This window comes from Parasteatoda tepidariorum, chromosome 2 (assembly GCF_982258835.1).
Source record: "Parasteatoda tepidariorum strain Cologne lab strain chromosome 2, Ptep-v5.0, whole genome shotgun sequence".
Classification (NCBI taxonomy): Eukaryota; Metazoa; Arthropoda; class Arachnida; order Araneae; family Theridiidae; genus Parasteatoda; species Parasteatoda tepidariorum.
In genome coordinates, this window is record NC_141756.1 from 53,031,313 (window position 1) to 53,059,139 (window position 27,827).

At 29.2% G+C, this 27,827-nt stretch overlaps 2 protein-coding genes across 2 annotated transcripts; both read right to left on the minus strand.

Annotated features, from left to right (window-relative positions):
- Window positions 1-1,785: 1,785 nt before the first annotated feature.
- LOC147815766 (uncharacterized) lies at window positions 1,786-6,022 on the minus strand. Its single transcript, XM_087156574.1, has 2 exons — window positions 3,303-6,022; window positions 1,786-1,936 (listed from the first exon to the last, which is right to left on the minus strand). Exons 1-2 carry the CDS (start codon window positions 6,020-6,022, stop codon window positions 1,786-1,788), a joined length of 2,871 nt encoding a protein of 956 aa, XP_087012700.1.
- A 10,079-nt stretch (window positions 6,023-16,101) lies between these two features.
- Window positions 16,102-23,359, minus strand: LOC107453491 (uncharacterized). Its single transcript, XM_016070350.4, has 3 exons — window positions 23,274-23,359; window positions 21,368-21,447; window positions 16,102-17,711 (listed from the first exon to the last, which is right to left on the minus strand). Exons 2-3 carry the CDS (start codon window positions 21,445-21,447, stop codon window positions 16,409-16,411), a joined length of 1,383 nt encoding a protein of 460 aa, XP_015925836.2. The 5' UTR covers window positions 23,274-23,359; the 3' UTR covers window positions 16,102-16,408.
- Between the last annotated feature and the right edge of the window lie 4,468 nt (window positions 23,360-27,827).

Genomic DNA, 27,827 nt, shown 5'->3' on the forward strand with positions numbered 1-27,827 from the left:
ATTTATTTCTCTATCTCTGCAATAATATTTTTGAGTAAAATAAATGTTATCTAAATTGTTTGAGGCTATAAGAGTTATGTAAAATTTGAAATTTTTTACATGGATCTTAAAGAGAACATAAACATATAAATACATCTATTATAAAAACAGAATGATTACACGATTTCTCTTAAAAGACAATATTAAAATGAATTTATTTACATATTGTTCGATATTTTAAACTAGTCGTATCGTTATGTTTAAAAACGTTTTTTCTAGCATTGTGAGCGATAAAGAATGGAGTTTTTTTTACCTTTAGGGAAACAAAGTGTTTTCCCGTACCATTTAAAATGATCATACATAATGTGTGATAAATGTGTGATATCATTAAAAGATTTTTAAAATAAAAAAAATGAAAAAAAGTGGGTAAAAATTAACCGGTTGTTTACTTAAATTTAAGTAGCCACTTTGTTTTGTTGATGCGCCACCTGACGAGAAGCGAGTGGTTATTTTCAAGTTTAGTATGGTCTTATATGGACAAGTATTAGTATGGTCAAATATTACCAAATTTTTCCACATTTATCAAATTTTATCACAGATTATAAAACCATATTTTATTTTTAACACTAGATTGCCTAAGGAAGTCCTTTTGACTGCGTTTAATTTCAATTAGAAAAACAATGATGTATATAATGACACAATTTCTTAGAATTTTGTACAACATATAATTTTTTTAATGTTAATATTTTACTAATAACTTGTTATATAACTGTAAATAACATAAAAAATATTAAAAATTAATTGTAAACAAATTTCTTTATGCATTATTTATTCTTTTACAATTGAGTCATTTTGACTGCTTTTGGGCAATATAAGTATATACTAAGTTTCAGTCATTCTAGTGTTAATTTTTCCAAAATCTTTACCAAGGCGCTTTAGTAAAAATTACCGAGCTCTTAGTGTTCCCATAGAGCCAGAAAAACTATAAATTTTACCATAATTTGGTTGCTTTGATCATACTCAGAGTTGAAATATTACCAAAATATTGCGACTCTCAGTGTTTAAGTATTACCGATAAAAAGACATCGGTGCATTTTTACGTATCAGAAAAATTAAATTAATAGCTTTCAAAGTTTTTGTTTTCTTACAAATCACTTTCAGAACAGGTGATATATAAATAAGAATAAAATTAATGATCGATGGGCTTACTTTAAAAAGCATTGCTTAATATTTGTTCATAAAATATATTTGTCAATTGCTTCACACAACGATGAAACGTTATATGAAGTTGACATAATATAAATTACTCCAATTCTTTGTTGACAATTCATTTTTCATGTAAAACAAATGCAATTGACAGAATAATATTTAATAGAAATTATATCCGTATTTAAAATTTAAAAGAGAATAATTCTCTAGTTCTTATTATTTTTGACACCTCTCTGAAAAGTTTTAAGAAATTTCAAAATCTTTTTTTTTTTCTGGAACTATTCAACTGAATTTGTGCAAATTTTAGATCGTGCAATTAATAAATTGTTTAAGAAATCGTTAAATTGTTTAAGAAGATACAAAATTCTGTATACCTTATAATGAAATGTTTTTTTTCAACCATTATTAAATTAAATAATTAATATTAATACAAATTTCAAGTACAATGAAATTATATGTGAGTTAAACGAGTCACATAAATAGATTCTTTATTTGAGAAATGGCTTCTTCAATGAAAAAAAAGGCTTCTTCAGAAAAATGGCTACTTTGGAGATATGGTATTTTTGGAAAATTTGCTTTTTTGGAGAAATAGCTTCTTTAGAGAAATGGTTTCTTTGGATTAATGGCTTCATCGAAAAAATGGCTTCTTTGGGGGAATTGTATCTTTGGAAAGATGGCATCTTTGAAGAAATAGCTCCTTTGGAGAAATAACTGCTTTAGAGAAATGGCTTCTTTAGAGAAATGGTATCTTTGGAGAATGGAGAAAAATGCAAGAAATAAAAATGATATAAAGTGGGCGAAATTTACAACTTTTGAATAATTTTACTTCTGTGCAGGGTTAGCATGATTGAAATAACTTGATAGTGATTAAAATCGGGATTTAAATTCGATAAGTCGAAACATTTTTATACATCTAATCTTTAGGGTGCGATTATGGTCAAAGTCTAATCTAAATGATAATGAAAATTTTATTTAAAAAAATAACGAAACGATACATTTTTTTTTAACATTTATAAAAAAAAATGAAATATAATTCTCCATAAGCTGTATGTAAAATAATTGGCTGGTAATAAACATTATTTTAATTATGTCCATTTAGTTTTATATCCATATGAATACGTATTTTTAAAACATCATAAATACGTTGTTCACGAAGATGGAGGAAAGACTTGTTCCACTCAGAGTAACTTATAATATTTTTCTTCTTTTAATATATTCGCATCTAAACTACTCTTCATTGGAACTGTCAAATTATCCCTCTGCCTTTTAAACTTCAAGATATTTAGCTTGAACAAGAATAACCGTGATTCAGTGATTAGTTCATGATTAATTCAATGAACTTGTAATAATTGGGAGAAAAAAACTTTTAAAGCATTTTAGTTAGAAATATCAACTATTTTAGGTATATTATTGTTTTTGAATAATATTAAATAATGATAATATATTTTATTAAATTATTTGACTGTTAAATATAAAAGCTCAAAATTCTTTAATTTAAATTTTAAAAAAACTGATCGAAATCAAATAAATCCAATTTTTTTTAAAGAATCATGAATTTTGTCAACCCTGCTTATGTATGAAACTATTTTTGCTCTTTTTATAACTTCTTTTTATTATATTTACTCATATGCAGTACAAAAAGTGTTGGATTTTGTTGAGAGCAAATCAGACTGAAAGTCACGTAGAACAAACTGAAAACTTAACTTTATTTACATAAAAAAGAATATAAAAACAATAAGATGTTGCCAGCACAGGAAACTCAAAACTATATCTAATCTCGAACTCAAACTTCAACATCCTCCCCACCCTGGTCGACCTCGAGGGGGATGACCAGAGCTACCGGACGGGTTATATTGTGACCATTAACTCTCAGCTCACAGGATCTTATTTTTCCATCTCGTCCTTCATGCAAGTTCACCACTCTAGCTTTCTTCCACATGTGACGTGGTCGGACATCTTCTTGTAGAAGTACAATATCGCCAATTCGGATGTTAATGATATTGTCCTGATTACGAACTTGATGAAATGACCGCAATTGAAGCAAATATTCCTTAGACCATTTTTTCCAAAAGCAGTCGAGTAAGTCCTGCTGCTGCTTGTAGATTTTTCTTAGCTTTGTGTTGTTATTTGGGCTGGATGGAATGGCCGTTAGTTTTCGTCCTGTCAAGAAATGGCTTGGTGTTAAGGCTGTGGAACTGTCATCTTCGTATACCAAAGGTCGGCTGTTCAGAGCGGCTTCTATTCCAATGAGGTCCGTGGACAGACCTTCCTCGTCAAGAAGTGCTCGTCCGAGTACCTTTCGTAAACATCGCTTGACAACTCCGATTAGGCGTTCCCACCAGCCTCCCCACCAAGCCGCTCGAGGGGCGATAAATTTCCAAGTTATGCCATTTTGGGCATAATATTGCTGAGTTTTAGCTGATGACAGAACTTGCCATAATAGAATCAAGTCTTTATTTGCTGCATGAAAAGTGGTAGCATTGTCGGTATAGATTGTGTGTGGGAGTCCTCTGCGGCCAACAAAACGTTGTAGTGCCAAAAGAAATTTGTCTGTGGTAAGATCCGACACAAGTTCGATGTGTAATGCACGTGTTGTTGCGCAAGTAAATAGTGTTATGTAGGCCGTGTCTCTTGATTTCAAACATCGAATATTCACGGGTCCAGCAAAATCAATTCCTGTGGTAGTAAATGGAGCAGAAGGTACAACTCTTTCAGGAGGTAAAGGAGCTTCGATTTGTTTTCCGTATTTCGCTTTGGACAGCTTGCAAGGTAGGCATTTGTGAATAACTTGCTTTATAGCTTGACGTCCTCTTAAAATCCAGAAGGTTGAACGTAACTCGGACAGGATTATACGCACGCCTAAATGATGAAGTCGTATGTGGGTATGCTGGATCAAAAGGTGGACAAAATAGTGTTTACCATCGAGCAATAAAGGGTGTCGAGTGTCAGAAGAAATGTTTGAAAATTGCAGCCTTCCCCCAAGGCGTAAATAATTATCTTCAAGAAAGGGATTGAAACAGGAAATTTTGGATTTTTTCGGCAGGGGACGTTCAGCTTTTAAGGCATTTATTTCAGCTGAGAAACATTGATTCTGTACAGTTTGTATCCAATAGTTTTCAGCTTTCTCTATTTCATTACAATTCAGTTTATGAGTTATGCGTTGCTGAGTCTTACAGTTGTATACAAAACGTAGTATCCAGGCAGTCACACGAAGAAGTTTCGTATAAGAACTATAACGAGATATGTCTATGATGGGTTCTGTAGTTGCAACGTAGGAGGATTGAAATTTGGTTTTTCGTGATTCAGCTTCAACTAAAGGTTGTGTACGTGTAGATAAAACTTTGATAGGCCAAGTTTCTGGATCATGTTTTAGCCATTTCGGACCGTGCCACCAAGATTCTAAAATCAATAACTGTGATGGAAAGGTACCACGAGTAAGATGATCCGCTGGGTTATCTGTACCGGGACAGTGGCGCCATTGTGCTGAAGTAGTGTTTTGAAGGATTTCTGTTGTTCTGTTGCAGACAAATGTTTTCCACTGGTTAGGATTTCCCTTTATCCAACTTAAAGCTACAGTAGAATCGCTCCATAGTATGGCAGTGTGGGAATTCATGTTCGTTTCCCTGCAAAAATACTGGAGTAGACGAGCTCCTAGTAGTGCAGCTAACAATTCAAGTCTCGGAAGGGTGACCCTTTTGATTGGGGCTAGTTTATTTCGACTGCAAATGAGATGGATCTCTGTAGAAATATCATCTGCGTGACGAGAGTACAAGCAAGCACCATATGCACGTTCCGAAGCGTCGCAAAACACATGTATGGTAACGTCGGAATTTTCGGAAAAGCCAATCCATCTTGGAATGCATGTTTCATTCAGATAGTGTAATTCATTTATCCACTTGTGCCACTGCTGCGCTACAGATGGAGGTAATAGTTCATCCCACTGAATACCACTAAGCCATGTATCTTGAAACAATATCTTTACAACTACTGTAACTGGAGCAAACAAGCCTAGAGGATCGTAAAACTTTGACATCAACTTCAGTAGTAAGCGTTTTGTTACTGGTTCTTTACATGCTTGAACAATTTTTGTCTGCACATCAATTTGAAAAATATCACTGTTAGTATCCCATTTAACACCCAAGACTTGCGTAATATCCTTAAACGAGACGTTTTCTTGTTTCCACATATCTTTCAAAATCTTAGAATTTGTAGTCCATTCGTCTAATGGTAGGCTAATAAGTGATGTAAGTTGCTGCAGTTCTTGGTAAAGAATCAGAGCTTCAGTATCCGTAGACGTTCCGGTTACAAAATCATCCATATAGGTGTTATTCTCAATGTGTCTAGTTGCTGTAGGATATGCTTGTTTGTGTTTTGTAGCCAATTCACGAAGAGAAGCTGCTAATAAAAATGGACTAGAGACGAGTCCAAATGGAAGACGTGTGAATCGATAGGTTACAATTTTATCTTCAGTGCGGAGTCTCCCATCAGGAGTATATGTAGTATTGTACCAAATAAATCGTGTTGCATCTCTGTCTTCTTCTGCTAGAATCAGCTGCAGAAATGCTTGTCGCCCATCACTAGTGATTGCTATTTTAGAAAGTCGAAATCTCAACAATGTGGCTAAGATATCAGGAAGAAGATTTGGTCCTACTTCAAGAGCGTCGTTCAAAGATGGGTGACCTGGAGAATGTGAAGATGCATCAAAAACTATGCGCCACTTAGTTTCTCCATTTGTGATTTTCTTTACAGCGTGATGGGGCAAGTAAAATAAACGTTCTTCATTATGTGTTTCTGAGACAACTTCAACGTGTTTTTTATCAATGTAATCTTGCATGTGCTCAATATATTTTACTTTGAATTCTGAATTTGCATGCATTTTCCTTGTTAAAGATTTAAATCGTTGAATTGCGACTTCATAATTGTTCGACGAAAGTTGAACTTCTGGTTTCCAAGGCAATTTTACAACTCTTCTACCATCGATGATTTCAAAAGATTGATGAAAGTTCGTTAAGAGTTCAGAGTTGTGAGGACTTATTTTTTGTTGTGTTGGTTGTATACCAATGCTCTCTAAGTTCCAGAAATTTCATACCACATTATCTAATTCCTGAGTTGAAGTATCCACATCAACATTATGAACCGTTGAAATGAAGGAAACTGTTGCGTGTGATCGAGTTCCACTAAGTACCCAACCAAAACTTGATGGGACCAAGGCCAGAGAATCCGACAACCTGACTGGAGCTTCAGAATTCATAATAATCCAGTAGTAATCTGCACCGATTAAAATCTCAATTGGTAAGTTCGACAATGAATCATCTGGATCAGCAAGTTTCATTCGCTTGTTTTTAGCAAAAAGTGAAACATCCGTTGATGAAGGTAGGTGTGATGCATATTTGTTGGAGCTTTCAAATGCAGTAACATTAACTTTAGATTTGTCCCAGATACTTGATAACTGAAATTTGACTTGTCTTCGCATGCAGCCAACATTAGCTGGGGATTCAAAGGCTTGAATGTCCAAATGTCTGGTTGAAATTACTGGAAGTTTTAAAGTATCCACAAGATTAGAAGAAACGAAACTAGATTGACTTCCACCATCCAAAAGACAACGTGTCAGTTTTGTAATGCCAGTGGGCCCAGTTATGAAAACTCGTGCAGTTTGCAAATGAACGAAATTGGAAGAAGATACATCAATTTTGTTTGTAGATGTAGCCGCAGGCTGCTCATTGGTTAGAGGTTTGCATATTGATGTATGGTGTTTTCTCTTGCATTTGGAACAGACAAATTTTTCTCTACGAGGGCAATTTTTTTTGGTATGTCCTCGGTTAGTGCACAAAAAACATCTATTACTAGTCTTCAATTTCTGTATGCGCACGTCTATGTCCGTTACAACATTGCACTGTTGAGGCCAATGTCCGACAGTTTCACAGAAAGGACAAAATGGTGACATTATTTTACTTTTGGTAACTGATTTAGAATTCACATTAAAATTTTCTAAGGAGGATTTAATAGGATAGTCTGGAGCAAGTGAACCTTTAATATTACTTGCAGTAATTGATCCCTCGACCTCTTCTGATAAAAATTTCATTAATTTTGAAATATCGCTTTCACCAAAATTTTCACGTTTGGCATGTACAATCCAGTTACGACAGATTTCATGAGGAAAAGCACGAAGTATTTTAGGAGCCAAAATTCTTTCGTATGATTGAGCTTTTTCTCCTAAAGCATCTAAAGCCTGTATTCTTCTATTACAATCAATATATAACTCATTTATTGCTGCTGGAGAGTGATTTTTGACAGGTTTTAGGCTTTCTAAATAATCGAGATGAGCCTGTATTATTTTATCTTTATCGCCATATTTCGATTTCAAAATATTCTTTGTTGTTGCATATGTTTCTGCAGTTATATTAATTCCATCAACTATTCGTTTTGCTTCTCCATCTAAATATCCCCGCAAAAAAACATGCTTGTCAATCAGCGATAAACTTTCGTTTTTGTCGATACAGTTTTCAAAACGCTCCCAAAAACTATGAAATTCTTCAATTTCGCCGTAAAACGTATTTATTTTTATTGTAGGCAACTTTACTGTAACATTTGAAGGCGAAGCTGAAAAATTATTTATATTGGCAGCTGTTGGCGATGTTTCAGAAATTGAATTCGTGTTCCGATTCGCTGTTCTTTTGAAATTAAATAACGCCAAATGAGCATTTTCTGTGTATCTTTCGCATTCTATTATGTCTTCCTGATATTCTTCATCATTTAAAAAATTATGTATTTCATCGTCTGCCAAGGTTAATTCTTTTATTTTATCTTGTAAACGTTCAATATTGTATTCTTTTTCAGTTTGTGTACTAGCAGCATCGTTCAATTTCGTCGTTAGTTTCGTAATGGCGGTACGTAGCGTTGTTCGTTTGCATTTAAATATTACAAGTTTTTCACTACCGGTAGCCATTCCAATTCAGATTTTTGACGAAAGTAATTATAAAAGGTTCAGTATGACTTACCGAGTTGTTTCGGCACCAAATGTTGGATTTTGTTGAGAGCAAATCAGACTGAAAGTCACGTAGAACAAACTGAAAACTTAACTTTATTTACATAAAAAAGAATATAAAAACAATAAGATGTTGCCAGCACAGGAAACTCAAAACTATATCTAATCTCGAACTCAAACCTCAACAAAAAGAGCGGCCGGGATAGCCTGGTCGGTAAGGCGCTGGCCCCAATGCCGAGAGTTCGTGGGTTCGAACCCCGCCGGCCGAAGACTCCCCGTGTAGTAAAGTGGCTGATGCATGTTAAATCTGTCGAGTCGCAAAAGTCCTCCATGTTCCCATAACAAATCAATACGTCTGGGGGTCCTGGATAGGAGATCGATCGTTCTCTGATTCAGGTCAAAATTACGATCTGTGAATGAATGAATGGATGTATGAATGGGTCCGCCTTATAAACAGGTGTGACGTATGATGTGGCGAAGACAAGAATCACACACTGTGCCTTAAATTTGCTCGGTTTCACCAAAAAGGCTTGCCCGTATGGCAAATGGCATTAGAACCAACCAACCACCAACCATAAAAGCAGCTTTTTCTGAATAATGTGAGCGTATTTTTTAAACTATAGTTACGATTAACTATGTTTGAAATTAAATATTCCGTCAAAAAATATACTTTTTTACATGTATGTTTATTATGATTCCATTTCTTATTCTACAATTTAATTTATATCAAACTTTATAAAGGGTTTTTTTTAAATATTAAATTGCGTATCAATATTTACAAATTAGTTACGGTCATTAGGAAACAGTTTTTTCTACGAATAACGCATATTTATTGAGAAATCTCATTTTCGAAACAAAAAATGCAAAAAGATTCGAACTAAAATTGCAGAAAGATTCCAAACCTATTATAAGATCTAAACTCCCACGTAACTTTTGTGATCTAGACCTGAAAATTTAAAATTTTAGTTAGTAGCCAGTGGCCAGCTACTTAATAGCCACTTTTTCCTCAAACCTAATGAGCCGGTGACCTATAACGATACGTCTTTTTCATTTAATAGCCAATTTATGCAAACTTCTTCTTTTCTTGGAATAAATTATATATTCTTTTTAAAAATTCATAGTAGAAATAATATACAACAATAAAAATTTAGTTCAACTATAAAACTAATATCAGAAAGTGACAAAATTCAGTTAAACATAAAGAACTTTATTTAAGAATAAAGGACTTTATTTAACTTAACTTAAGAACTTAAAGAACTTTATTTAAGAATATTCAGGAGGCAAAATACATTTAATGTATACATTACAACTTTGATATATGTGAATTATTAATGAATTCTCCTATCACATGAACTCTCCTACCAATCTTTCCACCACAGATTGATGGAATCTGAAAGATCAAAATTTTGGACATTTTAATGAAAACTCTGCGTTTAGAGACTTCTGCATTGATATACTTTTATCATCAAACAATTTTCAAAATTAATAAAAACAAAAATGGTGTCAAAAAGTGACTTGTTGTTTACTTAATTTAAGTAGCCACTTTGTTTTATTGACGCGCCACCTGGTGAGCAACGAGTGGTAATTTTCAAGTCTAGTATGGTCTCACACCTCTTCTTAAACGAACGAGATTGCACTAATAACACTTTGGAACAAATGTTTTGTTGCATTTATTCAAATACATTATCTTGTCTAGTTAAGGTGTGGTGATTTCAAGTCAAAAATTAGTCTTGCTTCTAAATCTACAGATTTTTTTAACGACATTTTTTTGTCTATTATTTGTCGAAATATACAAGTTTAAAATATGTTTCACGTAAATGGGTGCCGCGTGAATATTGCGACAAACTTCTTGGAGAGTCACATCATCAGGATTGAAATTGCAAAGTAACCCATTCGCTGGGAGAGTCAAATCATCAGGATTAAAATTACAAAGTGACCCTTTCGCTAGGAGATTCACATCATCAGGATTAAAATTGCAAAGTAACCCATTCGCTGGGAGAGTCACATCATCAGGATTAAAATTGCAAAGTAACCCATTCGCAAAAATGTCATACGCGGTTGGGGAAGCTTGCCTATTCAGACCCATTTAGAAGCTCACAAAAAACAGTCCATAACAGTGACATCTAACGACATTTCGGGCATGGGTTCATATCCAATTTTAATCCTGATAATGTGTCCTTACTCTCTTATGTGTTTGTTGCAACATATAACACCCTGTTATATATAACGTTTTTAAACTTGAACATTTCGAGAAAAACAACAGACTAAAAATGTCATTTGCCAAAAAAGAAAAAAACTGTAGTTTGGAGAGAAAAACTGATTGCAGATTTGAAATCAGCGACATGAAATTATCCAAGATCTGTTTTAAAAAATCTCATGCAACAGAAAACAAAAGAAAGAAAAATAATCCCCAGAGTAATTTTTAAGCACAAAAAAAAAATTTTTTTAATCATTTAGGGATTTAGATAAAGACTCTTTTTAATTTGTTAAATTGTTATAAATAACATGAAAGAAATAAACCAATGTTCAGATTCTTAAGAGAAGTAGATTTATAGAAAAATTATCTTTTGGTGTTGAAATATGTAGTTTCTACGAAAAACCAGCCAAATAGACCAGACGGCATTATTAAATGTGACACAAAGAGCTTTTTTAACATCATAGAAATTTATAATTCAACTAACATACAAATGGAAATTGTCTTAAAATTGTGAAAATCTGAACTTTTTTATGAAATAAGTGTTGATATATATGCAAAATTTGTTTGAAAAACAATACCTTTTATGTATTTTGAGTGATTTATTATTAAACAAAACCAAAATGTCAAATTTGAAAATCCTCTTTAGTGTTTTAACAGTAGAAAAACGTGTTTTTGCTCATTTTGAATTAGCGGTATGAATTAGCGGTACGGTTTGATTTTCTTAAAACATATACGCAGCCTTTCTTTTTCTGTTAAATTTATGTTTGCAGGGAGTGTGATTAAATACCAATGATAATTTCTTCTTTTAACTTTATAATTCCTAATTCACTTTAAAATACATTAATAGTTTTTAATTCAATCCAAGTAGAACTCTAATCTTCTTAATGTATTTTAAATAAAGAGTAAGAAAATCTACGAATTGTCTTATTAATTAATTTTTAATCAAATATATAAGTCTTGTCGTCAATATTTAAATTTAAATTCTTTGCTTTTTCATTAACCGAAATGTACTTTTTTTATATAGTCATGCTAAGAGAAGATTATTTCCCAAATGGAAATATGTTTTCAAAATAAAAATTAAAATGATAATTGTAAGAATTCACTTTAAAAATATTTTACAATTATTATTTCTAAAAAAGAAATTTACGTATACTAACTGCAAGAGAGCATTTATTACAGTTGTTTTCTGTAAACAATTTAATGCTTCAAATAAAAGTAATACAAAACTCACACAATAACAATTGAAATATTTCTGTACATTTTTCAAATCTTTAAACTTGCTTAGAAAAATCAGCCATAAACCTATTTTTTCCACTATTAAATACTGTCTTTTTTAAGTACTATCTCCAACTACTTTTAAAATCTATTCCGTTTCAAAATCACTGGAGTTATTTTTTTTAGAAAAATAAACTTCTTATCACAAGAACGCATTTATCCCATTCTAAAAATTCTTTGACAATAATACTTTTTTAAAAATCCAGAATGTTTCATTCTTTTCATTTGAAAAAATATCACGTTTCAATACGGTTGAATTTCTGTCAAACAAATATTTTTAAAATCTGCCAGGAAAATAATACTATGAAAAAACTGTTGTTACATGCTTGTCATTTTTACTTGCTAAGAAACAATAAAACTGATCAAATCATTTTTTTTTTGGAATTTATTACTCAATATTAAGCTTTAACAAAAGTAACAAACTGAAAAATTTTCAATAAATATGTATACTGAGATGAAATAAATTTAATAAACATTATTTTTCACTTTATATTTATCTCATTGCCATGTTTCAAGTCTTATCAGTTTACACAAAACTTATAAGAACATTTTCAAATTGTATTAGTTTATAAAAAACAGTTACATTTTTTAAACTTCCTATTTACTCTCTGTTTATAAATTTTTCCTTTGAACCTGAACTGCATTCCTATTAAAATACCATCCAATTTATAAATTTTCATTCTAGATTCTTTTTAATTTAGAATTATTTTCTTATTATAATTCTTTTTCTAAAAAAAACAAATTTCACAGAAAATGTGAAAAGTCCTTTTTATCAGATATTTTCATTTTTTTAAGTATTATATAAGTTCTTTTTGTTTAACATTGATGCTTGCAAGTTTTATTTACATATGTTTAGTTTTGAAAAATTCATGAAGCCTATCTCATATCAAAATAAACTCATAGTGTAATATCGAAATTTTAAAGTATTGAACCTGAAAAAAAAAACTGTTTAAATATCACATTTGCCATGATAAAAACTTAATACCCTTCATGAATTTTTTATTCTAGATTCTATTTTAATAAGAATTAGTTTCTTATTATAATTATTTTTCTAAAAAAAAAAACTGCGTTCCATGGAAATAATGTAAAAATACCTTTTTCAGTGATTTTCATTTGCTAAAGTATTATGTAAGTTCTTCTTTTTGCTTAACATTGATGCTTGTAGGTTTTATTTACACTTGTTTAGCTTTGAAAAATTCATAAAACCTGTCTCATATCAAAATAAATTCTTAGCGCAATATAGAAATTTTAAAGTACTGAACCTGATAAAAGACTGCTTAAATATCGCATTTGCCATCATAAAAAGTTAATCAGAAACAAAATAATTTTAAATTTACGATTCCTGTATCATTTACAATTATAATATTCCACAGATCTGAATTTTCATTTATAAATTTACGAGCATAGATGCTTGTATAAACTGCAAAATCTTATACAAAAGCTTACTTTCTCGTAATAAACACACATTTTCCAACAAATTTAAATTTTTTGATCCATATTACAAGAGGTATGGCAGAATTTTAAAATTACGGCATTAAAAATAGTGTAGTTTATACCGTTTAATGTCATTTTTAATCTTTTTGATGTAATCATACCTCTAAACTAAACTGTGCTTATCTAGAAATTATTTAACAGAAATATTGGAAATCTTTGTTGAAAAAAGTACCATGCGCCATTTTAGAGGATTTAGAAACATCTTCTTTTAGAGGTATATAAGCAGCAAAATTGCCTACAAAACCGCTCTTTCATTAAAAAAAAACGCCTTATTCAAATACGTGACAGAAAAACACTATTATTTAAGCATTTTTACATACTTTGAAATCGAAAATTATTCAGAATGTCGTTTCTCATGTCTTATATTACAGGAATCATTTACTCAAAGAGAATTTTATAATTGAGACAAAATATAGTCGAAAGATATGATAAGATATGCAGTGTTTATGGCTCTATGGGAGCATCAAAAAACTTGGCAATTTTTACCGAAGCGCTTTGGTAAAGATTTTGGTGAAAGAACGAACAAAATAGGGTTTTGTAATATGTGATAAAATTTGGTGAATGTGGTAATATTTGGCTGGTAATTTTATTATGATATATATATATATATATATATATATATATATATATATATATATATATATATATATATATATATATATATATATATATATATATATATATATATATATATATATATATATATATATATAATGTAATTATTATATTGTAAATTTATTAAAACTTAATATATTTGTTATTTTGTTATGTGTTAATTTAAATTATTAAATACAAAATATCAGACACCATGATACAAGTCCCAACTTTTTATTCAAAGTTGGTAAAATAAAAATTTTAAAAAATCTAATAAGTTTCTATATTAAACTGTTCCTTTTCTTTCAATGTTTCAATTACAAACCATGAACAAATAGGTAAAATAAACAAGAAAGATTCGATTTTGTTTTCGGAAACTACAAAAAAGAAAATTCACCTTTCTTTGTTAAATATTCTATTCAGATAGGAACATAGCAACAAATTTGGTAGTCAGAGCATTCTATACATTTTATTCTTTATGTGGTTTTAGACTTTAAGTTCCATCATCTTATTTCAACGTAAGTCTCTCCGGAATCTATTTTTTTAAAAAAAAGGAAAGGACAGAAAGGAAGAAAAAACAGGAAAAGAAAAACCTAAATTTTCTTTAAACTATCTCAAAACGAACTACAGCAATCTAAAACTCGTCCAGATCATGAAAGAAAGGGAAAGAAAACTTCTTTTTGTCTATCCGCCATCGGAAATTAAATTGTATCCTATCCCAGATAAATCCATCCCCCAATTCCTTAATTCCATTTCCATTCTGGAACGAAAATGCGAATGTCCAGCGTGATGGGCTATCTGGTACAACGAAAAAAGAACAAGAAAGAAAATAAATAAAGCGAAGTACAATCTGATAACATGTTATTTAGTTAGCTTGGTCACTGCAATCACATCTACAACGAAATTGCTAAAAGGATAGAACAAAACTTACTACTGCTATTGGGACAACGAATTGTTCTATTTTGTTTTTACTTAGAAAAAGGTTTATTTTGTAGATCATTATTCCAGATTAAGGATGAAGTTGAGGTGTTTCGTTTCTACTCTTCGAGCAATCTATTTATCAAAGCACCTGGACTCCTCGAAGCAGTTTCTGACGTATTTAAGAGGCAATTTGCTCCAGCAGTTATTTATTTTCCTTAACTTCAAATAACTATCATCTGTTTGCGTGTAGTGTCTAGTTGTAGTTTGAATTTAATGATTGATATTTCTTTTACGCTTCATATTTTTTTCTTGGGTGATGTTTAAAAATTGAATTTAGTTCTGTTTTCGAAGGGAAAGTTATAATTTTTAATATTATATATGAATTAAGATTGAAAGAGAGAAAATTTTTATTGTTAAAAAACGAAAGAATCTTAAATTATTAAATATTTTTTCCGTTAAACCAATTAAATTTGAATCATAGCTTGATAAATCAAATTGGATGTATCTAATTATTAAACGGAATAAATATATTTTCGTTCAAAGTTAGATATTTTAATTTGAATTAAGACAATTAAATAAAAGAAATATGGAATGGATATTTTATTTAGTAATCGTTTTAATAAATAAAAAATACTATGCATAAAATTTAAAATTATAGCAAAATGTTTTTTCAACAGTAACAGAATATTTTTTACGATGTGCACTATTCTTACTGAACTGATGTTCTGAAAAATGTTTGAAGCTTCTGGTATAAGAAAATGTGTAACGTTTCTGTTTAAAATATTAATTAGATTATAGTATATTTATTCATATTCTGATTTATTAAAGCATAAATTTTATTTTTAATGTGTGTTATAATTTCCTATGGTTTCTTTTCAGTTATAAAATAATTAAAGGAATACTTGTTATAAATAATAAAGTAGTGATGGCGTAGGAAATTTATATCCATGAGTCAAAATTATATGGTAAGTCATCATATGGTAAGACATTATATAGTAAGAACTTTAAAGAACCTATGTAATATTTTTATGATGTAAAAGTGAAAAACTGTGCTTTTTCTTCCATTCTTTTAAGAATAAAGTGAGAACTGCTTTTGATTTTCTTAAAAAACATTGAATATTAGGAACTTTTAAATATACTCTTGTTCAGTTTTCGTTGATTCTTCATATATGTTAACTATAAATGAAGGTTTTATTGAATTGCAGTAATGCAGAACCGAAAATTGCAAAGATGTGATCTTCAGTCTCAACTTTTGTGTCGTACTTTTCAAGGAAAAAAAACAGTTATTTAAAATGACAATTCAAGTTTCGATAAGACCATTAGTATTACAAAGAAAATTCAAGTCTATTCGATGAAACTTATTATTTTTTCATTAAAAATTTCGATTGAAGCAACCGTCCTTAATCGATAAAGTGATTTCGAATGAAATAAAAAAGAATACTATTCATTTTATATGAATGACTTTATTTTACAACACTTATGCCTTGGCAAAATATACGTACATGCTGCTTTTGTACATTATAATACATAACTCAAATTCACATGCCCGGTGATATTCACTCCAGGGCAAAAATTTGATATTTTGCAGTAAAAATATGAAACTTATTGATCAATGATTTTCCCAATCACACTGGGAATCATGAGTTATGGCCGAGGCTTTATAAATAAATAGGAATGTGAAAAAAACAGATTTCCACTCATTTGTTTGAAAGTTCCATAAATTAATCGTTATTTCAGAAATTCAAGGCACTACATTACTGTACAATGGCGTCTTTTCTTTTGATTTCGGGAAAGTTGGCATGAAATCCTCCTAATTTTGAAAACAGAGGGTTTGTCAGTCCACTTCCATGGCCAAAATGTCGGTATTCGTGAGTTACACCATGTCCACCAGCAAAAAGAGGCTCGTGTTTGATTTCTGAATTGAAACCTACAATGGGTTCATCGTGACCGAACGATTCTATATTAAAACCAACATGCTCGGGTTCTTCTTGGTGATGAGGCTCAGCTTCAACTGATTCAGGTTCAGCTTCAACATCTAAGCCTTCAGCATGGATGCCTTCAGGTTCAATATCCAATCCGTGGTGAATTTCAGCTTCTGGCTGCTCGAATCCATGAGATTCGACATTAAGGCCATGTCCGGCATCGAGACCATGTCCGTGGATGATTCCGTGCCATTTGTGTTGGTGTTTGTGTCCATGGTGATGACCATGATGATGACCGTGTTTATGTCCGTGTCCGTGCTTGTGTTCGTGACCGTGCTTGTGTCCGTGCTCGTGTTTGTGACCATGACCGTGTTTGTGTTCATGACCGTGCTTGTGTTCATGTCCGTGTTTGTGACCGTGCTCGTGTTTATGTCCATGACCATGTTTGTGCTCGTGACCGTGCTTGTGACCGTGTTCATGACCGTGTTTATGAGCGTGACCGTGTTTGTGTTCATGTCCATGCTTATGTCCGTGCTCATGACCGTGCTTATGGGCATGACCGTGTTTGTGACCATGTTCGTGACCATGCTTATGTTCGTGACCATGCTTGTGTTCATGACCGTGCTTGTGACCGTGTTCATGTTTGTGTCCATGACCATGTTTATGTCCATGTTCGTGTTTGTGACCGTGCTCGTGCTTGTGTCCATGATGATGATGGTGACCATGTTTGTGTCCGTGTTCATGTTTATGTGCATGACCATGTTTGTGTCCATGTTCGTGTTTATGTTCATGTCCATGTTTGTGTTCATGGCCATGTTTATGAGCGTGATCATGTTTATGTTCATGTCCGTGCTTATGTTCATGTCCATGTTTATGTTCGTGGCCATGCTTATGAGCGTGAGCATGCTTGTGACCATGTTCGTGTTTGTGACCATGTTCGTGTTTGTGGCCATGCTCGTGTTTATGTCCATGCTCGTGTTTGTGATCATGCCCATGCTTGTGTTCATGACCATGCTTGTGTTCATGACCATGCTTATGTTCGTGTCCATGCTTATGGTGGTGATGGTGATGATGGTGGTGGTGATGGTGGTGTTCACTTTTGTCTTTAATAACTATTACTTTCTTGTCATCATGTCTAAAAGAAAATAAATGAAATAAAGATTTTTTTTAAATGATTTTGCTTACTTACTCTAAAATTAAAATAAATACATTTCTTATACTCGTATTTATAACACAATAAATTACATCGATACCAGTTAAGCTTTTATTAAAAAGGATTAGTTTAAGTTTACCTATAGAGATTTATCCGACAAGCTTAGAAATTTTTAAAATCTTTTCTTCAATTCAAGTCTTTGACATATATAATTTTTCGAGTTTAAAAATTTGAGCATTTTTTAAAATTTCATTACATGTTATTCTATCATATTCTTCAACTCCTATACGCAATCTTTTAATTTTAATATCTGAGTTCTGTACTAAAAAAGTCGTGCTTTCTTAAGAAAGAATGAAAAAACATCTATGTATAATTGATCCCAAAAGGAGAAACTTCTCTCTTGACCTTCACCACCAAGGAAAAATTCAAGGATTTATCTGCCAATTTTTGGACAAAGATTTATTAGCAGAATTATTTGCATTCAAAAAATTTTGTATTTACTAATTTTTGTCTGTAAGACAAAATGAAATCTGTGTGGGACGTCACATTGGTGCATTATTTTTACTACCTTGCAAAAGCTCTACTGATCAACTATTATCTGAAAAATTTAGTGACCGTGTTTTTAAAGGCTATGTGCAAATCAATAAAAATATCTGAAATTTATTCGAACGAAACTATCCAGGTTAAAAACTGAAATATTTTCAGTTATTTGACTAATTATACAGACCATCCAAAAGGTTTGACTTGCTTGCTGCGCTTATCGAAATCAAAACAACTTGCTTATGTTTCAACTTTTGTCTTCAATACATTCTTAAATATTTAAGCAAAACCAAATGTATATTAATTAGACTTTTTTTAGACTTTTATCAATGTAAACATTCCAACGAAAACACTTTCAATTAAAACCCCTTCAGTATTTTTATGATTTTTTTATATCATATGATTTTAAATCAGTGTTGTTAAAGAATTATATCTTTTATAAAGCAGCTTGAAAGTAAGAATTCATAAAATTTAAAGCTCTTTGAGTAGAGAAAAGGATAGAAAATTGGTTGAAACTAAAATAAATTATTTTTTTAAAAACAGTTGGAAAAGCAATAACTTCAAGCAGCAGCTTAATTTAAATTAGTTACGTTTAAAGCGCATTCTTTTAATACAAAAATATTAGTGTTATTCTAAATACTCCTGAATAGTAAAAGAAATAATTGTTTTTGAAAAAAGATCGAATCTTAGTATGTTCAGATGTATGTTAATTTTGGTTAAAAAAAATTCAGTTTTAAAATCAATTTTTAAAATTAATGCGATGAATCACATTTTTAATTTTATATTTTTCTTAAATATTTCATTCTCTTTAATTATTTAGTATTTTTATAAGCAATGCATTTTATTTGACTAAAACATATTTCATCAATTGAAAAATTATTAGTCTTCTAGTTAAGGAAAATTTAATCTCTCTAATACAGAATTTAATTATTTCCTAAGTTCTGTATAATTCTATTAATAATAAAAATTAGATTCCTAAGCGTAGAAGAATTTTCGAATACAACAAATTTTTAATGAACACAGACAATTTCATCAATTTATATGTAAAAAATATGTGTTTTTTGAAAATTTCCCCGAAACAACTCAGTATTTAGATTTCGAATCAAAGACCTACGTTTGGAAAATAAATTCAAATTAAGGCTCATAATAAATTATAAATCAAAAACTAACTATTTCCTTAAAACACTTTAAAATTTAGAGACTTTCTATAAAATGCACGAAATTACGCATCTGCTTATTCAAAATTTAATTAATTATGGATTAATATTTTATTCCACAATTATTTCTGGTGCGTGTCTGTAATTTTTACCTAGATTATGTAGTACTTTATTTTTAAGCATAATTTAAACAATTCGTTGCATAAAATAGTATTTTAATTGATCCTATTTAGAATAAGTCTCATTAAAGTGAAAAAAAAATTATACATTTCTAGTAACAATTTTTGAATCAAGAAACGCTTTGAGAGAATAGTAAATTTTCATTATATAAAGTGCATTTTTTCATTCCTCAACTATATTCCTAATTATAAGTCGTGTCAACAATATCATATATTAATTTTATTATTTAAGTTTCAGTTATAATTTATTAATACATTGATTTTACTATAAATTGGAAAGATCGTGTGTTACGTTTAATATCCTTTCTGCAACAATTATTAAATTTTATACGATAGAAAAAATTGAATTTAATAAAATTTATAAAACTTGCTAGTTCAATAAAAAATTATTTGTTTATAAAAATTAAAATTACATTAAACTATACTCAAACCATTGAAGAGTTATAAAAAACTAGTTTCATTCATCCTTTCTTGATGAAGCTATTATTTACGAGCATATAATGATTTTTTCCCTCAGGGATATAAATTACTTTTTTTCCTATTTTCTGTGCTTTCATATATTATGCGTTTTAGAAGTTTACTCTATATTGAAAAATAATGCTCAATTCCTTAAATATATTAGAAGTGCTAGTATATACGCGATCCATTTATGTGAAACATACTTTACAACAATCCACCATAAACGTGATCTTAGTAAACAGATTTTTCTTTTGTTTCATTAGGTTCGTCCGCAAACCTAAATATTATTATCTTAAAAAATAACATTTTATTTGTTGCACTTCAAATCAATAAACGATTATTAAATATGCTACAGCTAAAGCTTGAAAGTCTTTAGCATACACATTACCTAGCTAATCTTCAGATTAACTAAAATGATCCCTTAAAGCATGGAATCAAGAGTTTTACTCATTTTACTTTTGTAATGTGCACATTAACAGCTTCCATATCGTTAAGTTCAAAAATTTCTTTGTCTCATCCCCATACTTACTCTTTCCATCCCTCCATTCAAAATTTTAAGAAAAAAGCAAGCTAATTTTTCTGAATTTTAATAACATTTTCAGCCATTTGATTTTATCTATTTTAAACTCTCAATTAATTGCTGACTGATTGTTTCAAATAATTTTTTGACTTGGTTTTTTGATTATATTAGCTACAATTCTTTAAATATTAAATAGAGAACATGATTTTAATTTTTTAAATTTTAATAATATTTTAAAACCGTTTGATTCTAAGTATTAAAGTTTTTTTTAAAATTATTTATGATTGATAGTTCCTATAAAACTAGTTTATTGTTTAGTTGTATTTATTCTATTCCTTAGATTTAGAAAATTAAATAAATTAAATTTAATTAAGAGTACAGAAAGGCTGATGTTCCAGAAAAAGTTCTTATTTTCACTTTAATGAATACTTAGTAAGTAAAGTGCAGATTAATGAGTGTCTAGTAGGTAATTTTTAGATTATTTAGGTGGTTCACAGATTATTTAGGTAAATGGAAGAATAAAACAATTAATTTTTGATATTTAAATGTAACACACTAGTTAATCTGCACATTTGTTTTTACATTTTAGTGATATCATTCACAAGAAATTAAAATATAAAATATTGAAGTGCTTCAATATTTTATGTTAAATTATATAGTAAAATTAAATATAGTAAATTAAATGTAGTAAAATTAAATAAATTTTGACAGTATATAAATATATGTTAGGTATTGTTTGAACTAGCTTTTGAGAAAGAAAGAAAAACAAGGGGTATAACTTACGGTTCAGGTTCTGGTTCAGCTGTAACGTAAGCCACAGCAACAATCAGGAACAAAAACGCTAATTTCATATTGATCTTCATCTGAAATTCAAAAGTTACTTTTAGTTAAATAAGTTGTTAATAATGAATATTAAGAATACTTAAACTAAATCACATAGTACCAATAAATAACATTAAGCGCTATGACCTGTTATAAGAACAAAATAAAAAAAAATTTACGTTTCTTTTTCTGTGCAAATGCGGTCATTTACTATGAGTATGAAAATGACAAAGTGAATTAATGGGAGAGAAAATATGATACTAGTTTGGTTTTATGTTGGTAAAAATGAAGCTAATTTGACAATAAAGAGAAATGATTTAACCATTTATTTTTCCGTAATTGAAATATATTATGTTTTTTTAAGCAAAGAAAAAAATTACTGTCTAAATTAAGTAAACATTATCAAATTATTATTTTATTTTGCTCATTAATAGGCATTTAATGACGATTGACCGATATAATTTAAGAACAATCTTACAGGCGCAGTACTTACTTCAAACGAAATAATAAGTTTAGAAGATAGATTTAGAAGTTTAGAAGATTTCATATTTATTAGCATAAAAATTAATGATTCATTCCAAAATTTCAAATTTTATTTATGTCCACAAAAATTAATATTCCTATTTTTAAATTGTTTATAAATTATGTTATTTATAAAACATTTTATGATATTACGAAAATACGACTAATTTATTAATCTGAATGTAAAATTACAACAATATTTTATATTCAAAACCTTCTAAAAGTCTCTGTTACTCTAATTTATTTTTTTAAATTAATAAATTGTTTTAGAATAATAATAACTGTTTCAAAATTAAATAAATTTAAAATTTATAGTTAGACATAATTTCAAATAATATTACATAGAATACAATTAATTTGCTAATAACAAAAATAACAAAAGCTATATTTTTGCAAACATAAATTAATTCCTTTTAAATTTAAGATAAGCAGACATGTCTATAAATTTTATTTTTATCTTTTATAGTGAATACTTTGTGTAAGTAAAGCCTTTTCATAATTAAATTGAATTTAGTTTCACAATGAATGTATTTTTACTAAGATATTTAGTAGTAAGAATGTAAACTTAAGAATGTAAAGAAATTTTTTTTATAAATCTTTTGTATTTAATTAGAATTAGCTATCTATTTCCTTTAATTTCATTTGATAATCTGTAACGCTTTATATCAAAATTTAAAATATTTATCAATTATATCATAAATTTCATATATCGATGTACTATATTTAAATTGTATAGATATATTAAAAATTAATTTTCTATACTTAATGAAAATTACTTGCAAAATTCAAAATTTTTTTTCATAAAGATTAAAATATGATTTAATCTTTTAACATTGTGCCAACTATTAAGCTTATGTTAAGTTAACTGAAATTTATGCTAGAAATTCGAAAATAATTTAAAAGATATTATGAAACTAAAAAAATATTTCTAAATGTACACTCCATTGCATAAAACTTCTCGCTTGTTTTACTACCTATACTAACCCGAATCCGAGATATTTAAAATTTTCTTGACGTACTCAAAATTATTTATACATATTCAGTAATGCATTCAAAATTGTCTTATCATACATAAAAATAAATTTACTTGCAAAATTTTGATTTTTTTTCCATAAAAATTTAAAATATAATATTTTTTAACTTGATGACTTTTTAACTTAAAATTAACGCAAAATAATTATAAAGAGACTAGGTATTTTCGAACCGGAACTCTTAAAAACTTCATGCCTATTACACACTCTACACTAATCCTAATCCGAACACATGAGATTACCACAATACAAACTTGAAGTTGTAATATAAATCCAAATCGTTTTAATCCACAAAATAATAATCCAATAGATACCTTGTTTCCGAGTAAGTGCTGCTGGAGCTACTTGCTCGATGGAGATTGTGTGATGGAAATGAAAATGTATCATATCCTTTTATACTACCTTAAGATTACTTACCAAACACCCCCACCTACCTAAAAATTACTTCCTATACCTCCGAAGAATTCGAATTAACACTTCAAGCGTAACGGCGTCACTCACTTCCTTCAATAGACATTTGCTTTCAAAAAAAAAAAAGACAAAAAACAAAGAAAGAACAATTTCTTTGATCAATTTTCGTCATTATATTTATTATCTGACTTGTTTTTTTGTAACTTTTGTTTGTCCAGCCCCGTTTTGTGATCGTTTGCATTTATTGATAGCGGTTAAAATTATTATTTTTGAATATGGCAACGTCTCCGGAAGGTTCTGAAGAGTGTTTAAAGTCGTTTGGGTAGAAATTGTTCTCCCGATGCTGTGAGAAAGAGTGAATTGGTTTTCTTTTATTTTTCAATTGCATTAATTTATTTATTTCCTAACTAGACTCTGCTCCCAATACGTTAACATGAATTTATTCTCTTAAAATTTATATCACGTTGTTCTGAAACAGATAACCATTCATTATTTTGCAATAATATTTATGTTATTGTTCCATAATGTGCATGAAGTAGCTCTAGTTTAATGTTCAACAAAAAACTGTATTATTCAAATAAAAACGCTCTTAATATTTAATTTTTTTATTGATTTTAATTTCACCCGAAGTACAATTCCAATATAAATCATTTTCCAATAACTAAACAGTGTGGTTCTAAAGAGAAGAAGATTTTTCGATCACTTTATGCATAAAGTATTTTATCTGTAAATAAATATTTATGTAAATCATCAAAGAGGAAAATCGAAAAATATTTTCTAGAAATGCACTTGGAGTATTGTCACAGAATTTTTTTAAGATAGATTCATTTAAAGCAGTTCAGTAGGAAATATTAAATTAATTCAGAGTTATGACTTTTAAGTGAAAAATTTAAAATGTTTTATGTAATCCGAAGTTCAAAATACCATACTCTTGTACTTTTATTTTATAATATATAAAATAAATCCTATAATTACCTTACTGAGAAAAAAATACTATAGAAACTACTGCAAGAATATGGTAGTATATATCATATTTCTGTCTCCACGGGAACAACAAGAAGAGTGATAATTTTTACCGTAAAAATTTGGTAAGATTTTGGTAAAATTCGCAATAAAATGTTGTTTTATAAATGTCATAAAATTTGATAAATGTGTTAAAGTTTAGTAATTCAATATGAAACTTTCGACCATGCCATAATAACCATTTATTTGGTAAAATTTACTTTCCAGTTTCTTATTTTTACTAAATGTGTATAATTTTGAAAAACAGAATTTTCAAGAAAATCGTTAACACATAAACGGAAAAATTTCTAAATTAATGGTTTAAATATCGTATATTTTGGTTCTATTAACCAGAAATATTATTTTTTCCAGAAATGTCATTACCATACAGTACGATAATTTTACTAAAACTTTTTTGTCTCTCAGCTGGAAAATCATAATTTTTTTATTACTTGGAAACAAATATGAGTAACTTTAATAGGGAATCTAGTGAAACAGTCAAACATGTTTTTTTTTTCAATTCAATTCAATTATTCAATTATTTTTATATAACTACTATTGCATATTTGCCACACAACTTTAAGACATGGAAGCGTATCTTTAAGCTTAGATTTTTAAGTAAAATGAAAGTAAAAGAGGAACAGCTTATTCTAGAAAAGGGAGTTCATGAAAGTTAAGTCGCCAGAATTTCGTAAGTATGGACATATGGACATGAAGGAGATTATGTGGTTAACATAGCGCACCAGACGCCTTCACTTCAAGATAATCCGGTACCCACAGTTCTGAAGTTAGATAGATTTCAAGCGGCTCAATCTCCAGTGATTCATTACATTAAACTATAAAAGCTAAGAGTTTCTAAATTTTAAAAAAAAAACTTGATAGCTTTAAAAAGATGGTGCACTGTGCTAGGAATATAGAAAACAGTTAAACATATTTTAATTAAATATTTAGACATAATTTTTTCTTAACAGTAATATCTTGCTTCGACTCTCGTATGAAACTAAAATATAAGTCAGTTTAAAGATTAAATTAAGCTTATGGTATGTTTTTTAAAACTTTATTACAAGCTCCAAAATTTATTTTCATTTAATAAGTATTTTAAGCGCTATAAACTATATGAAAGAGCACGTTTTTTTCCTTCTTAAGGTATGTTTTGTACTATTAAAACCACATAGTTTAAATACTTATAGAGTTAAATTTAATACCACCGCACAATTTTTCAAAAAAAAAACAATCAGGTATTTTAGAATAAAATTTTAATTAAAGAAATTGCCTAGAGGTGAATATGGTTTATAAATCATCATTCATAAGATGATTATCATCATTTTAATAGTCCCGCAGTGGGCTGATCGTTAAGACACTGTTCCCAGCAGATCACCGAAGTCAAGCATCAGTGACTGCGGTCAGTGTGTGGGTGGGTGAAAACTGGGATTAGTCTGAGTAGGGACTGAGGGTGTTCAGTGTTGGTCTTCGTTAAAACTGTTCTACCGTAAAGTGCTCGACTTCGCGTGCAGGTCGTCGGGCTACCAAAGCCGGCGTGCCATCCCCTCTGCAGAGGATCAAAATTGCGATGGCATGTCCTTGGATGCCAATCTCAGGGATGTTTCCCAGAACGTCTCCAATTGCCCATTGTGCAATTCTAGTGTGACGTAAATGAAGTACAACAACAATCATTTTCATAATTCAGTCAAAGAAACTTTTTTAATTTTCTTCTATTTTTTTTAATTTCGAATACTTTCTTTAGAGCATGAATATTCACTCATTAACTATATCATTAATGTAATTTTATCAATTAGCAATAATTAAAGGCCAAATTCTCCGAGACATTTTTGTTTCAAAACTTAAAATAGCGATCCATCATTACGTTCGAAGATTTAAATAATTCAAATATATACTAATTAAAACATATTATTCAGTTTAATAATAAATAATTAAATAATAAAAACGTTAAATAACGTGTTATCCTGATTTTTTACAATAAAAGTAGCCTAAGAGTTGACATTAATAACTGTATGATAAAACTGTGTAAACTATATCAGCCTATAGGAAGACTTACCATTTTTTATGAACAAGTTTTTCCATAATTATCATCATTAGTATAAATCTTTAGAATTATTGTAAGACATTAAGTAAAAAGACATTAAGTATTGTAAGACATTAAGTAACACATATAAAATATTTGTTTTATAGTTCTTTGTCGTTTTCGCTATGCTAATTTAATTTTAAATACATATAATTATGATCTAACTGAAAATATTAAACAATAATCATTAACTTTCAAAATATAATAGTAATGCGTGTGAAAATAAATTAATCTTTATAATATATTTCCAAGCTCAAACAAATGCTAAGTTTAATTAGAAACAATTACAATAAATAATAGAATTTTCACATCAAAATTGACGTACGCGGGTCTTGATTCAATATTTAAGTATAAGCTGAAACTTCAGTGATCTAGTTTCACAAAATTGCTCTAAATTTTTAGGAAATTATCGTTTCAAAGAAAAGACTATTAAAGTTACTTAAAGGAATATATCACTGACAAAAGAACTATTTTAGAAGATAATATATTCCGCAATACTTAGATCTTTCTTATTCAATTTTCTACCAACTCTGACGTGAGTAATTTACGCTATTAATGAAATTTTTAGTTTTTAAATTATTTTGTATTCAAAAATATTCTGATGTGCGCCAAACTGTGAACAATATTGAAAGCAATAAAAGTATTTAACATATTACATTATTTGATTTAATACGAATGCATGCTATTGTGTAAAATACAATTTGATGAAAGACACATAGGAATCAAATGGAAAATAAAACAGAACTCTCATTTTAAATGTAAGGTAAATAAATGTTTCTAATTACGCTAAAATCATTCACTGAATAACTATAATAAAATTATGTATTACAGTTTCAATTATTACCTTATAGAAAATCCAAATAAGCATAGAATGAAACTTTTATTGGAATAAAAGCTTATTATTATCTCGTTATGCTCGAATATTTTATACATATTTTATGCATATTTTAAACATACATACTTTAATATTTATTAATAAAAATGTCTAACCTGACTATCGTATATATAAATGAAAAAAGTTAATTTGTTAAAATTATAGCAATTATTTTTAATATGTAGTTAATATTTTTGAAGTTATGTTTTGATTTCAGCAATTCATGAGAAAATTTAGTCATATTAATAATGATAATATAATAATATCTGAATAGAAATATTTTATATACTCCAGATCATTTTATTACATCAGACACATTATTTAAAAAGAGCAAATATAATTTTCAAAATTCAATAGAAAAGGTTTGAAGCAAAAAAATTAAATTTATTTTCTTTTGTTGAAAGATACAAAATGATAGCTATTCAATGCTATAATGCTATTAAAAAATTATAAGATTTTATAGATTTAACGATATATAGATTTTATAGATTTTATAGA

Bases quoted from the DNA above. Each gene is read 5' to 3' on its own strand.
- LOC147815766 (XM_087156574.1), bottom strand. From the start codon at position 6,022: ATGCAAGATTACATTGATAAAAAACACGTTGAAGTTGTCTCAGAAACA. The intron at 1,937-3,302 runs GCTAAGAAAAAT...CATTCTCCAAAG, and splicing joins AGCCCAAATAACAACACAAA to ATACCATTTCTCTAAAGAAG.
- LOC107453491 (XM_016070350.4), bottom strand. From the start codon at position 21,447: ATGAAGATCAATATGAAATTAGCGTTTTTGTTCCTGATTGTTGCTGTG. The intron at 17,712-21,367 runs GTAAGTTATACC...ATTTTCTTTTAG, and splicing joins GCTGAACCAGAACCTGAACC to ACATGATGACAAGAAAGTAA.